General features: G+C 47.9%; 1 protein-coding gene across 1 annotated transcript in view; it reads left to right on the top strand.

Annotated features, from left to right (window-relative positions):
• ADCY2 (adenylate cyclase 2) overlaps window positions 1-14,697 on the top strand; it is a 422,494-nt gene that overhangs the window by 193,740 nt on the left and 214,057 nt on the right. The window contains exon 4 of the mRNA XM_047074450.1: window positions 14,133-14,282. Within this exon, the coding sequence (XP_046930406.1) occupies window positions 14,133-14,282 (150 nt within the window). The remainder of the gene's footprint in view (window positions 1-14,132; window positions 14,283-14,697) is intronic.

Raw genomic sequence — 14,697 nt, 5'->3', positions numbered from 1 at the left:
TATCTGTTTAAGTGACACGTGCATGTCCGTCTATTATGCATTTAAAAAAGTAATTTTCTTGCCTTTCCCCATGAAGCAGTGTTCTCCTTGAGGGTGATATGGCCCCCGGTGAGAATGCATCAGTTTCTGCAATCCTTAAGTATGCTCTCCATTGGGAAGATGCACCAGCGAGGTGGGCCAGGTACTAGAATCGGCTGACAAGAGGCCATCTGTTCTGGACGGCACTGTTTTCACCAGAGACTGGCCTTTTTCTGTGCTTCCAGAATTAAAATCTTCGCCACCCACTCAACCCCCTCTTTTTAACACTTATCTTTTCTTTAGATGTTTTCGTTTACCCAACAGATCAGAGGCAAATCTGGTCACCCTAGGAGAGTTTCACTCTCTTTCAGGTGACAACACACATACTGCATTTTTTCTTTCCAGATTAGCTCTGAGAGGACAATTCTGGGTCCACGTTCTTCATGCCTGTCCAGATACCATTTGCATGGATTTGCCGAACGTTAGGTATATGTCGAAGCAGAAGCCTGGTATTAGGGATAACATCTTCCAAAGCGATGACAAAGTTTTATCTCCAAATATGAAAGGCAGAAAAAGAAGTTTGATCTGAAGCCAAAATTCATATTTAAATGTAAGCGCCATGAGGGGAAGGATTTTTGTCCTTTTTCTCAAAATTACAGCCCCTGCACCTTGAACACTAGTAGTCCCTCAATAATATCTGTTGAATGAAGGGATATATTTGTATTCAGTATTTGAATTATGATCTCTCCAATTCTGATGTGGTGAAGCATGTGGATATAAGGGGTTATATTCATTCATTCAAAGAATATTCACCAAATACACATCATGATAGACCCTTTACGACTTACCCAATATATACGTAAGGGAAGGAAGGAAGGAAGGAAGGAAGGAAGGAAGGAAGGAAGGAAGGAAGGAAGGAAGGAAAATAAAAGGAAAGAATAAAGAAAAGAAAAAAGAAAGATGGTGTCTCTGCCCTCGTGGACTGCAGAGAAGAGTAGGACACACGGGCAATAAGCAGATGGATAAATACAAATGATTACCTTTCTTGGGCGAAGTAATCTTGGAGGAAATCGCTGGGCAAAGCGCTGGTGAGTAACAGGGAGACAATCAGAGAACATGCCAGAGAGGAGCTCACATAGAAGCCACAGGTCAGAAGGATGGTCCCACATGGGAAGAGGGGCAAGAAGGGGCTTTCTCAGGCCAAGCAAGCTGTGTGTGCAAAGGCCGTGGGCCTGCCAAGACACACAAGTTGGAGGACCCCAAAGGAGGGTGTGGTACCTGGAGTGGAGTGGGGGTAACACATCAATAGAAGTTGAAGATGCATTGGGGCAGGTTGTAGATGGAGTTTGGGGCAGACATTAAAGTGGAGATGCTTTGAGTGGTGACCTCACGAGCGAGATCGGGGCTAGAGGTCTGCCATTGGGGGTTGGTGCCATGTAGGTGGGGTTGAAGAAGCCAGGTGCATGGATGACCCTGTGAGGGAGAAATTGGGGACCCAGATGGAGCCCTGGAGAGTGTCACATCTGAGTCAGAGTGGGGGAGTCTGTGGGTCAGGCGGATACCAGGGAGCGTGGAGCTCAGGAAGCCCAGAGAGATGGGGACTCTGGGCTGGAGAAAGTGGCCAGCTGCTGGTGATGGGGGTGAGGGAGGGACTGGAAGGGGCCAGTGACTTTGACAAGAGTGGCATCTTGGAGTTGCTACGTAGTTAGAAGTGGACTATGGAGAGTCAGGAATCAAAGAAGTAGAAAGAGCTCAAGTAGACAAGCCTTTAAGAGTTGGCCACAAAGGGAGAATGAGAAATGGAGAAGAAGGACGGGTTGTGTGAGGTAAGAGAGGGGACTGTGCAGTCAGAAGCACCCTTGCCTGCTGTTGGGAGAGATTGATGACACGGAGGAAGTCGGGAATGAGCTAGAGCCTGGGACCCCCGCTGCCTGGAGACCATTGATAACCCAGGTGATGGTCTAGGTCTGTGTGGTTTTCCTGAGCTCGGAGGCTAAAAGGTATTTTGCTTGCATTTTGTGGAATTTGGTTGTCATTGAAACAAAGCCATTTCTTAATGCGTATTCTTAAAATCAAATTGTTTTCACCCGTTCCATTTCTATTGCCATGTGGTCCTGATGCCTGGCACTTAATTTTCCTCCTCGATGTCTTTCAGTGCAGTGATTGGCTGTAGAAATTCTCGAGCTGTGAAAGGTATGCCCTGTAGCAAGCCCAGCATGTTAATTTCCCTGATAGGAAAACAACACAGGACCACCTGACCACGGGAAGCTCCACGCTGCCTGTCTCTTCTCCTTTTAGTGTGAAGGCCGATTCTCAGACTATTCTGTCTTTCTCAAACATTCGGTAAACTGTTTTGCTGCTTCTATTTAATATCATGCTGTAAATAGTCTTGTTCAAGCATAAAGAAAGGCATTGCGGTGTTTCTCGAATAGTCAAAATACATTGTGAGATACTGAATCTTGCTCTAATCGATTAAGGCCTGGCTTATTATACGTGATACAAAACAAAGGGAGAATCATAAATTGTCAACTAGGATTTCCATTCTTTATTTTGGTCCTTAAAAAATTAGTACCTGTGGGGGCGCTTGGGTGGCTCAGTCGGGTAAGTGTCTGACTCTTGATTTTGGCTCAGGTCGTGATCTCTCAGTTGGTGAGTTCGAGCCCCACATCGGGCTCTGTGCTGACAATGTGAAGCCTGCTTGGGATTCTCTCTCTCTCTCCGTCTCCCTGTGTGTGCGCACGCTCTCTCTCTCTCTCTTTCTCTCAAATAAATGAACTTCAAAACAATTAGTGACTGCAGACACTACTCATCAAATCATTTTATTAACCATTAAATGATTAATGATAAATGATAATCGTTAAAAATCATCTTGGTTTTTTAGCGGGCAAGTTTATTTACGTAATGTGCCCGCTGGAAAATGGAAGTGAAGATTTTTAACTTTTTCTACTTGTTCTTTGGAGTTCTAGTAGCCTTGGATGGGTTTATTTCCTCCCTGGCTTACAAGACTTCTTCACACCCTCAGGAAGCATGTTAATTCATCCCAGAAATGCATTTAGACTTGGAAACACTAGCATTTCAAAATATGATCATGACAGACCCAGAAGAGGGTCGGGGCTTTCTCTCTTACTTTTCTTGTAAGCTGAAAATGTGTGTGTGAAGCTTGCCGTCTGGAAACCTTTGTAAACCAGACTCATGGGGTAGAGAGCAGATCCCTGCTGTTTGTCACGGAGGCTTGGGGAGGAGGGACCTGCCATCGACAGTGACACATGAAGACGTTGTTCTTCTCCTTCTATCACGACATGACATGTTTCCAGCTTTTACCCCAAACGATCTCCCTCTCATGTAGTTCCTGCATCAGTGAACGTGAGAGCTAGGTACCCAAGCCAGAAACGTTCTCCTTCCTCCCTGCCCAGACATCAGTCACAAAACTGACACAAAGAGGACTTTAAACCTATAAAAGTTACCTACTTTGAGCTGTATCTCCTAAAAATCTGCGCAATGATACATTCAGATTGGGTTTTTTTAGGAGAAGCTAACACTGTTGTGTAAGCTCCCAACAAATCTTCTATATTTTTGGTCTAACTAAGCATACCTTTCCAGAGTTTATGAAGGAGAAAATAAGCAGCACGGGCATTGTAATTTTAATAACACTTTCAGTTCTATTTAACGAAATATCTATTTATTTTGTTGAGCCTGTAGGTCATCAGTGATGTGGTTTCCCAAACTGTGTGCCAAGGCACCCGCTGGGGTGCCTCCCAATATTTTAAATTTTCAAGGGAAACATAGCAACCCTCTGTATCTGGCAGACACCATGCAAACCACAAACTCACGGTAGTTCGTGGTTTCAACGTTAGATGACACTACATTCCTTTCACTTTAAAGCTGGGATTTGGGCAAGCGTTGTGACGAAAATTCAAGAAATCAAGGCAGAACAGAGATTGCGAGTGGCAGTGCTGAATCGGAATCCAAGGCTTGTGAAGTTACATGATGCTCAACCAGCTCATTGGCTACTGAGGGCCCAGAGTAAGTCCCTGGGTCTTCTAAGAATGAAATAAAAACATTACATTTTATTTCAGTATCTACTTGGGGTTTCTTTCCCCAACAACTACTAGGTTGTGAGGTCATATACTCAACTCTTGTGGACCTTACTACTTAACAAACAGTACTTTTGGATATTTCCTTTGGCCTAGGAAATGCTATGAAAGATTCATGAGCCACAAAGAGCATTGTGAAATAGGAAAATGTGGGAGCCTCTGCAGAGTGGTTAAATTTTGTGTGCAAGGAAAATTTTGTAATCATGTTGGAAGAAGTGTGTTCAGTTTATCAGAAGTCTTCCTTCAACCACAGCACTCTTCTCATAAAGACAGCTAGCTGTGAGCCCCCATGATGGCGGAGCCTGCGGTCCCCCCAGAGCCTGGCAGCTACAGCTGGAATCTCATTGCCCAGCTCATGACCAGCCTGCTTCTTACTGCCTGTGTTTGTTTGTTTGCGCTGTTGACTTTTCTTGCTGGTTTGTTTTATTGAATTTATTCCAATGAAGTTGATTTCATGGGGAGGAGGTGTAAAATTTACTTGATCGTAAATGAATGCTCAGTAAAGGCTCCTTGAATGAGGTGGTTTACTGAATGCATCATCTCAGTTCCTGTTGACCCCTCATTGGCTTTGTGTGGCATTTCCTCCAAAGAACTATCAGCCTCAAATTTCTAAGGAATGCATGTTTTAACTTTTGAGTGGATTCTCTGGTAATTTATAAATAATATAACTTTAAAACTCCTATTATTGGTATCATTAATGAAACCTCTGAAGTTTAATTTGTAGTAGGAATTTTTTTTTTCCTAGTCACAGAAGCCTTCAGTGTATGCATCCAGGAAGCTATTTATCTCTTTTTTAAATGATTATTTATTTTTGAGAGAGAGAGAGAGAGAGAGAGAGAGAGAGAGAGAGAGAGAGATAGAGAGTGAGAGAGAGCGCACGAGTTGGGGACGGGAAGAGAGAGAGAGGAAGACACAGAATGCGAAGCAGGCTCCAGGCTCCGAGCTGTCAGCACAGAGCCCGACGCGGGGCTCGAACCCACCAACCATGAGATCATGACTCGAGCTGAAGTTGGGCACTTAACTGACTGAGCCACCCAGGCACCCACATCTTTTTTTAAATTATAGTGCGACTTTGTGGAACATTTTTTGCCTTTACTAAAAAGGCCATTCCCCTTCAAAGTAGACCTTGTTAATCACAGTGCTCCTTGCTTCTCCTGTATTTGGAGTCTTGTTTTTGCAGGATTTTGCAACCCATTGCTTAGTTGTGAACACACCTACTGTTATCACGTTTAATTTCATGCCCAAGATTGGCCACGCCATCCCTGTGGTGCTGGGCCTCTACCCCCGGATTGTCCCTCTGTTGTCACATTACATTTGATACCTACGTTTTGGTCTGTTTACCTTAATAAGATGTCCTCTTCGCCAATCATAATCAGAAGGGTACACTGTGCTTGGTTGGTTTAACTCTAAATTTACCTAGTATCATGTAGGTTATAAATGGGATTTAAACATGCCACAGTGCAAACTGCACATAGACCATCAGTGCAGAAATAACCCTGCGTATCCACCAAAGGCATGCCTCCCTTCTGGTACGCTGTGCTACTTGAAAGGAAATATTGATCTCACACACGCACCATGAAGTAGGATGATCATTTCATCTAGAACTAAGCTGCATGGATTGACATGCCTGATAGCCTTGGTCACATTCGTTAGCCCAATCCAAACACCTGCTGGCTTTTAAATTTTCTAACGAGTGGATGTAGATCAAATATAGCACCTATAAAGTGGTGATGAATGAAGAGAATTTTTTATGGTGTTTAAACGAAGCCAGATTTCATGGGTTCAGGTTAATTAGATGATCTAAACTGATGAAAGTCCAAACTAACGTGTGTTAAGGTTTCTTCTTTGTTTTCACTTTTAAGTTCACTGGAATCGCCTGAATTAGGCAGATTGTGCTGTATCGCCTGGTAAAGATCCTTTGGAGAGCTGACTTAAGGCTAGTAAAATTTGGGTTTAATTAGTACACAATTACATGTTTCTAAACTTTTGAAAACCATTGGGGCGTAGCACTTAAAACGTGTTCTGTTGTGCATGTGTCTTTACATATGGGAGAGAGAGTTTGGGAACATTCAGAGACCTGCAATTCATAGCCCCTTGGATGATCCAGGACCATTTGGTCCACTGAGTTTCTGAAGTAAGCATAGTAGAACCTCATTGGGATAATTAACCTTTCAACCATTTGAACTCCCAAAGACCAAGATGATAATGATTTCTATTGGATATTAGCAGAGGTATAAATTTCAGTTTATCATTGATTCGTTGATTAACAAAACATCAGGTGTAGTCATCCACATGTCACTGTGTGGTTTTAGGACCAGACAGACATGAGCCTTGTCATGAGGTGCTCTCAGAGTTGGAGGCAGATCTCTGTTGACACTGAAGGAAGCAGGGAGAGAAATGTCTGGTAGCATTGCTCTGGAGAAACAGCCAGCAGAATAGGTCACAATACAAAGGAAATGGGAGGGCCCCCCTTTGGATGCCAGGGAAGTTCAATGTGAGTTCTAATAGTGGTGGTTGCCTCCTTCTCATACAACTTATTTGTTTGGTCTTCTCTCTTGCCATAGTGGAGAGGAGCTAAGTGCAAAAGCTAATATTGTTCTATGCTCTTGAAGTCAATGATAGAATAGACAAGAGAAGCGTCCTCCTCTGTGGAAAGCAGAGTGAGCTGTAAATCTTGATGGAGGGAGGCTAGTGTAGTCTTTTCCTACAGAGTTCAGGACATTGGAAACTGTGTTTTGTTTCTTGTTTGTTCTTCTAAACTCTTAATTGAGCCGGCCCTCTGCCCATCGATTTCACATTTGTAGACCCTGAGCTGAGAAGTACAAGCTTGGCTTTCTGAGCAGTTAAGTCGGCTCTCCTTTCTTGGGAAGCTGCATTCTCGATGACTTACACTCGTGGGAGGAACTTTCTGTGAAGGTCTTGAGTATCTTCTGGGCTTATCTCTTTTCTTTGGCTTGTAATGAGCTGGTGGCCCATGTGCTTCTGAGGCAAGCAATGGTCTCAAACATCCCCCAGTTTTATCGACCTGTAGTATTGGACTTGGGCCCTATCTATATATGAGATTCTTTATCCTTCAGCCCAAATGTGGCTGGAAAAATAACACAATGTATGCTAAAAAAGATTTAATAATAACCGATGTAACATGAAAGAGAATAGATGCATAGATGCTAAGAGTCACAACCAGCAGCACCGTCTGTTTCCAGGGGTCATTTGCGCAGGAAATCAAATTGCATCTGCCCCCCCCACCCCAGTTTTCAACTCCAGTCTTTAACTCCGAGCCCTATAATGCCCACCATTGAGGTGGTAGGTCTCGCAATTTTCGTTACACCTTTCTGTCTCAGTCTGCTTGGGCTGCCATGATGAAACACCACCGATGGGTTAGTGCAAACTACAGATATTTATTTCTCCATTTTGGAGGCTGGGGCACCCAGATCAAGATGCCTGATGAGAATGGTCACCAGGACGGCACCTTCTCCCTGTGTCCTTACAAGGCAGAGAGAGAGGGGACTCTGGGGTCTTCCTGTCTTTGTAAAGACACTAATCCCATCAGGGGAGTTCCAACTTCATGACGTCACCTAAACCCGAATTTCTCCCATGGGCCCCATCTCCAAACACCATCACATTGGGGGTTAGGGTTTCAACATATGAGTTGGGGGTGGGGGTACACAAGCATCCAGTCCACCACGCTTCATTTCTGACTCTACTCCTATTCATTTGGAAGGATTTTAAATTAGATTTCTAACACATGACGTCAGGATCACTGGGTGTTATTAGCCAAAGCACAGTATTTCTGGTCAGCACTAAATGATAACAAGCAGAAATCCTGAGACCAGGGCCTATAGCAAATTTAATTCTTTGGGGGTCGCAGGGAATGCTAAGGAGATGGCATTGGGATTCTCCGCAGCCATGTTTGAGAGCTCCGTTAAGGAAAATTCTACCCCATCATTTTCTTCCTCAAGCGAAAGCATTGTTTTATTTAAGCCAAATTTGATGCTTATGAGATGCAGTGAGCTTGCTGAATATTCATTTGCAGCTCTTTTCATCACGTTCTTGTATTCCTTTTATTTTCCTTTGACTTATAATTGGTGTTTTTGCATATTTATGATCTGCTTTGCCTTAAGCTGATGACCTGTTTCAAATGCAATAATATCCTTTCTGCTTCGACCCCTTGCTGTTAATTCATGGAGAAGTCATGTCATTAAGTGGTGGTCACCCACTCATTCCCAGGAGCCTACCCTCAGCATTCGTGTGTGTGCCTTGCTGTCCTCTGTGGACGTTGTAGATTGCATCCCCTAACATAAGATTAAGAGTGGGCATATCGAACTCTTTAAAATGCATGATATCTCAGAGTCACCAAGTTTCTGAGTGGTCATCTGAGCCACGCGGTAATTTCTCAGATGTTTAAAGGCAGCGAACTCCACACACTTAACTGTTCTCTTTCTGAGTGAGCTACCCCTTCAGATCCTTTGCTCTTGGTCACATGATCCATTAGGAGGAACCTGACCCCCAGGTTCCTTTCCTTTGAACGTACACAGACATGCCAGCCCCACCAGCTAAAAGCTCCACGGACAGGTGGCCTCCAAAACACAGCCGCTTAAAATAACTTAGATGATGGAAGTGCTTTACAGCATAAGATACAGATGCTTTCTAAAGGAAAAAAACTAGGCGCTTCTTACAATGTAACACAACTCTTCAGAGATACCTTCCCCACACCCTAGTAGAGGGTGGGATCGTGCTGGGTGAAGCTGTTTGACCCTTATGAATTGGGGCGGTGTGGCATTGCTCAGGGATCATCTGGAGAGCCTTGGCTGGCCTGGGGGCCTGCCCTCAAGCGTTCGAGTGTTTTAGACCGTCTCTTTGCCTATGAAACGAAATAACAACACACGTCCATTCTCCTGCTTGTTTTATCTTCTGGATTTTTGCGAGGATGAAAAGTTGCAAGGTGTGTTTGGCTTGATCGGTTCTGAGGGTCGCTGAGCAGTGTCGCAGGATGACCCCCCTCATGTAACGTGCAGGTGGGGAGTGGGGAGGGACGCAACCAGGCTTCTGCAGACTCTGGTGCTGGGGCCATGCTCCATGTCAAGGCCTGCTTTGACTCTTCAGGGTGAACTTGTGACGGCTGTTTTCACCCTAAACAATTTGTTTTCTTCCAAGACGGCTCGTGGGAGGCCAAGTTCTCTCTCCTGCTTCCTGACAGATGTAAAAGTAGTTAAATGAAGGAACAGGATAAAAGAAGGCATCACGACGGTGTGATGTTATAAAACAAATCCAACATTGTGAAAATAGGGTTTTTTATCATGTGTTCTGCCTAAGAGGATTCTGGAAAATGAAATGCTGGGATATCATTTTTGAAAAGAAAATGTTCACTGCAGCACTGCCTTGGTGCTCCAGGTTTCATACGATGTCATTACATGAATGCACCGTTTGGAACGAAAAACGCTTTAGGACATCGATCACATTTGCAAATTTGTGTCGTTATTCAAATGCCAGGGCCAGTTCTATTAATCTGAAGGGTTCAGTATTTCAGGATGAAACCATGTATCAGAAAATTTAATTTAATTCATTTTTCCATCAGAAAAGTATCGTATTTCACTTGGCATTAATACCCTTAGTTGTGTATTTCTTAAGCATTTCCCTGTGCATAGCCAAATAGAAGTTGGTGAATGCATTCTTTCCAACGATCTACAGCCCAGGAAGCGTTCCAATTCTGTGTTATTTGAAGCGATGCGACATCCAGAACGCATGGCTTTTCCTTAGGTTCCGTGACGATGCAGATTCGCCAACACACTGTGTCAGGCAGAGACCAGCGCTGGGAGAGCAGCCCCACCGGTCTTTAGAGAGCCTCTTCCTTCCTCAGACAGACAGGCTCCCCTTGTAGAATGTTGGGGGGGGCTTTCTAATCAGCAAGAAGCGTCTGCCTGGAGAGCCACACGGGCGATGGGCAGGGGCCCAGCAGGCCCGCAGGAAGCCCAGGCTTCAGCCTACAAATGCAGTCTAGACGGGATCACTCGAATGCTGGAGTGAGCCGGGGGGACGGGTACCTGGCCCCGTGACAGTCGCACAGGGAGGCTGTGCTGGCCTGCACCGGGTGTCACGGCGGAGGAGACAGCGGTTCCCAGATGGGCGGAGGTGGCCTGTTGCCCTCGTGTCCTCGTGTGTGGGAGGAAGAGACCGCAGTAATCAAAGAGTTGTGACATTTGTGGCCAGGGGTTCCGCTGAGACCAGGGCCTCCGTGCAGCTGGCTGTTCAAAACGGAAGTTCAGTCGTCCTGCTGCTTCAAGTGGGAGCTGAGAGCTTGGGGTTGATTGGCCTGAGTAGGGTGGCCACGTCCCTCCTGAGGGGTGCACGGCCTCAGCCATGGGGAGGGGGTGGTGGCAGGGACCAGAGATCCCCCCCCCATCGCAGGGCCGCGGGGTGGGGCAGCCTTGCCATTGGACTAGAGCCCGCCCCCTCCCCTGCTCTGGGACCAGGAGAATGCAGAAGGGACAAACTGGATCCTCAGAAGAATACAGAAGGCAGGGCTCGCCATCCCGGTGGGTGGCACCAGTGTCATTAGAGCAGTGTCCCATTCGTGCATCCTGCTGAGGGCGGGGCTCCTGGGGACAGGTGATGGCATCATCCGGCTCCATTGCTCACATTTGGTACTCATTTTGGAGGAACGGACTTCCTAAAATGTTGACACTTTTGCTGGGAAGGCATTTTCTTAAGGAGAAGGAGGCCAATCCCTCCTAGATAATCACGAAGTTACTTTTCAGCTGCGCCTCTTAAGGAAAAGAGGTCACAGTCTCGAGTTCTGAGCGGCCTGGCTTGCGTCGGCTCCCCTCCGCGTCTGCATTCTTCGGTGCCTGGTCCTTCAAAGCGAATCCAGCAGGGACCAGCTTCGGAGAATCTTTAGCAAAGTAGACGGTCGGTCGTTGCGCAGGAGGAGGGCGCGGCGGGGCTGAATGACGGGCGCGCCACCGGGCAGGGTGCCGGAATTAACCCCGCCGGGGGACGCGTCCTCTTCCCTGGCACGCCAGGACATCCGCCGGCTCCGCCCCGTGCTCGCGGGATTGACACTGGCGGAGGTGACGTGCGCAAGCGCGGAGAGCCCCGTGCGGTCAGGCCGGCTGGGGAGTGCCCGCGAGGACAGCCGCCCGCCCTCCCGGCCCCGCTCTCGGCCGCTGCTCACCCTTACACACACGTGACCAGCACACGTGCCTCTCGCTCAGATCACATGCCTGTCCTACGTTCACGGGGCGTATCGCACAGGGACGCACACGCGCGTGTCACGCAAAGCCACACGTCGCGCGCGCGGCATGCACACGGGCGTCTCAGGCGCCGCCTGGGTCCTGTACCACGCACACAGATACGTCACCCAAGTCACATGGAGACAGAGACACATACGTGTCGCATACATACGTCACGCGTACAGGTCACACACGCCGCGCGCATGACACGCAGGTTGCACCCCCCTACTGCGTGCGCACGCATGACAAGTGTACCGCATGCGCACGTAGCACGCACACGCAGGTTGATACTCCACCCGCCCACGCCGCTGGAGGAAGAAGACGTGCGGCCGTGTGACGGCACATTTCCGGGGCCACGGTGAGAGCGCGGGTGGCTGTAGGGGCTGCCCGCCTCCAGGACTGTGAGGCTCGTGGGTGGTGGACTCCTGGAAGGCCCTTCTGGTCTGAGCCACCCTTCCCCTGCTCCTGCTGCAGGGCGTCTGTTTATTCGCAGGGAGAAGCTCATCAGATCGTTCTTCCCATTTCTAGTTCTGTCCTGCTGTCCCCTCTGTCCCCAGAACGGCTTCCCCAGGGCTTGCGGAGTCCCGCCTCCCACCCGTGTTCAGAACCTGCGGAGAGTGAGGAAGCCGTCAGGTGGACAGAGAACGGGACGTCCCCTTTGCTGCCGTTACCACTGTTTGCAGATGCGGCCTCGGATCTGGGCCACACGGTCCTGGCACCGCTCCCCTGAGTTGCCCCAGCAGGGGGACTCGTGGGTCCACCGGCTCCGTGGGCTGAGACGAGAGGGGGTGAGAGAAGGCCCCTGGGGGGAGCGGAGACTTAGCCATGGGGCCTGGATCCTTCTCTCAGCCTCTCTAGTCACGTGAGCAGTGGGACCCAGAAGCTCTCGGAGGAGAAAACAGGGCTTTTGGAAGCCGGCACCCTGCCTTTGTTGGTAGGGCCATTAGCACCCTATTTGGGGAGCCACGAGGCCGTGTGGAGGAGGGGGTGTTGGGCGCCTTATCCAGCTGTGGCCGCCCATCCTCTGACAGACCTGCGGGTCTTGCCCTAAACACGTAAGAGCAAAATCCGTGCTAATCCGTTTTGTGTATCACTACCGCCTGCCCTGCGTCCGTAGTGTGCTGGATAAGAGCACACACTGGAAAGACAGTGTCCCACACTTTGGTGAGAATATAAGTGGATATATAGTGAATATAAGTGAGAATATAACTGGCGGGGTGGCTCAGCCTGTTGGGCAGCCGACTCTGGATTTCAGCTCAGGCCGTGACCTCAACGGTTCATGGGTTCGAGCCCTGCAATCGGCTCTGTGCTGACAGTGCAGAGCCTGCTTGGGATTCTCTCTCTCTCTCTCTCTCTCTCTCTCTCTCTCTGTCTCTGTCTTTCTTTCTCTCTGCCCCTCCCCTGCTCTCTCTCTCTCTCTCTCAGAATAAATAAACTTAAAAAAAGAATATAAGTGGAATGTTCCCTCAAAGCAACTTCACAACATGTATTAAAAACTTAAGAACAGTCGTGGCTTCTGACTCCATGCGTTTTACGAATCGACCTAAGGGAAGATGAAAGAAGTATGAGGCCAAAACGTTATACGTGAGGGTGACCACTACAGAATTATGCAGATGCAAGGAATATTAAAGTAAATGTCAAACAGTATGGATATAACTGACGTATTGTGTAGTCATAGAACTGAATGGTAGCTAAGCATTCGAGACCCTGTTTCGACAGGATGAATGTGCATTAGAAAAAAAAGCAAAAGTAAGACACTGCATTCAGAGTGAATTCGGTCCTTTTGGAACAAGATAGAGGTCTTGGCAAAACAAAGTTTGGCCACAGTTTGAGAATGCAGAGGGTCATGGGGCGGGGACAGGGACATAACGGACAGCGAGGTGTGCTCCCTGGGCAGAACTATCACACTGTTCTTTTTAGTTTTTCTTTATATTTTTCTGTCCCTACCCCCCCCCCCCAGTTTTGGTGGACATGAATTTTTATCATCAAAAGACTAGAGAGTTCTATGGTTTAAGAATCTGCCATATTCCTACCTCAACAGAGGATAATAGGGAATATCACTTATCCAGGCTCAGGGAGTACAGCGTTGGTGATCAGCAGAAATAATGCTGTGTAACAACCGCAAAATCTCAGCGGCACACAAAGTAGACTGTCGGCTGTCTGGTTGTCTCTGCTCCATGAGTCTTTTTTGGAACCAGTGTGTTAGCCAGGTTATGTTTTTTCTGATGAAGCACAAGAGAACCACTCAAAACATTGCGGGCCAGGGGTGCCTGGGTGGCTCAGTCGGTTGAGCGTCCGACTTCGGCTCGGGTCATGATCTCACGGTTCATGGGTTCGAGCTCTGCGTCGGGCACTGTGCTGGCGGCTCAGAGCCCGGAGGCTGCTTCGGATTCTGTGTCTCCTTCTCTCTCTTCCCCTCCCCTGTCCATGCTCTGTCTCTCTCTCAAAAATAAATAAACATTAAAAAAATTCTTCTTTTTTAAAAAACACTGTGGGCCATCTGAGTCTGGGCTCTGACACCCAGTCACTCCTACTGAAATCACATGGCTGAGCTTAAAGACAAGGGAGCGACTGCAGCGTCATCCGTCCAAGGGCGTGGATCCAAGAAGGGGCTAGAATCCCTGAAGGTGATGGCTGTTTCTTTTAAGCAGATAAAAACGTTAGTTTGGAAACAAATAAAACGGACACTCTGCCGAGCCCTCTCTTGCCGTTGCTAATGCGCATTTTGCCACTGTTGTGTTCAAGAGGTAGGAATGCTCGCCCTACTGAGAGGCTCTCTCTGTCTTCTTAGATCCTGGCCAACGTGATCATTTTCATCTGTGGGAACCTGGCGGGAGCGTACCACAAGCACCTCATGGAACTTGCTCTGCAGCAGACGTACCAGGACACGTGCAATTGCATCAAGTCCCGGATCAAGCTGGAATTTGAAAAGCGTCAGCAGGTAACGTGCGTGTTTCAGTCTCGCTTCCCCATTACTTGAGGCATGATTAGGAGGATGCTCTTAGGCTGATGCCTAATGATGTTAATACCGTTCACTCATCGTGGGGCATCAGAAAGAATCTGGAGCAGCCGACTGCCCGCGCCCAGCCTTGGGCCGGGTGCCTGGCGGAGTTAGAGACCAAAGAGCAGGGATGGCATCTGTAGACCCAGCCCCGGTGACCTCAGGATCACCCACGTGCGAGCGTCACATCAGCGGCCATCATCACACGGATGGGGAAACTCCAGTAGTCATTATCATCATCATCAGTGATGCTTTGTCGAGACGCTCACTTGAACGAAAACACAGGGCTCTGATGGCGTCTGCCCCAGCCGAAATCTGAGCCTCCTCCCTCTGCGCCGGCACACTGCTTCCTACG

The sequence above is a fragment of the Lynx rufus genome, unplaced genomic scaffold (assembly GCF_022079265.1).
Source record: "Lynx rufus isolate CCGP_SWC_20201006 ecotype Redwood Valley unplaced genomic scaffold, mLynRuf1.p SCAF_1, whole genome shotgun sequence".
NCBI lineage: Eukaryota > Metazoa > Chordata > Mammalia > Carnivora > Felidae > Lynx > Lynx rufus.
Note: the sequence above shows the minus strand (reverse complement) of the source record. Positions and strands in the feature narration are given on the sequence as shown.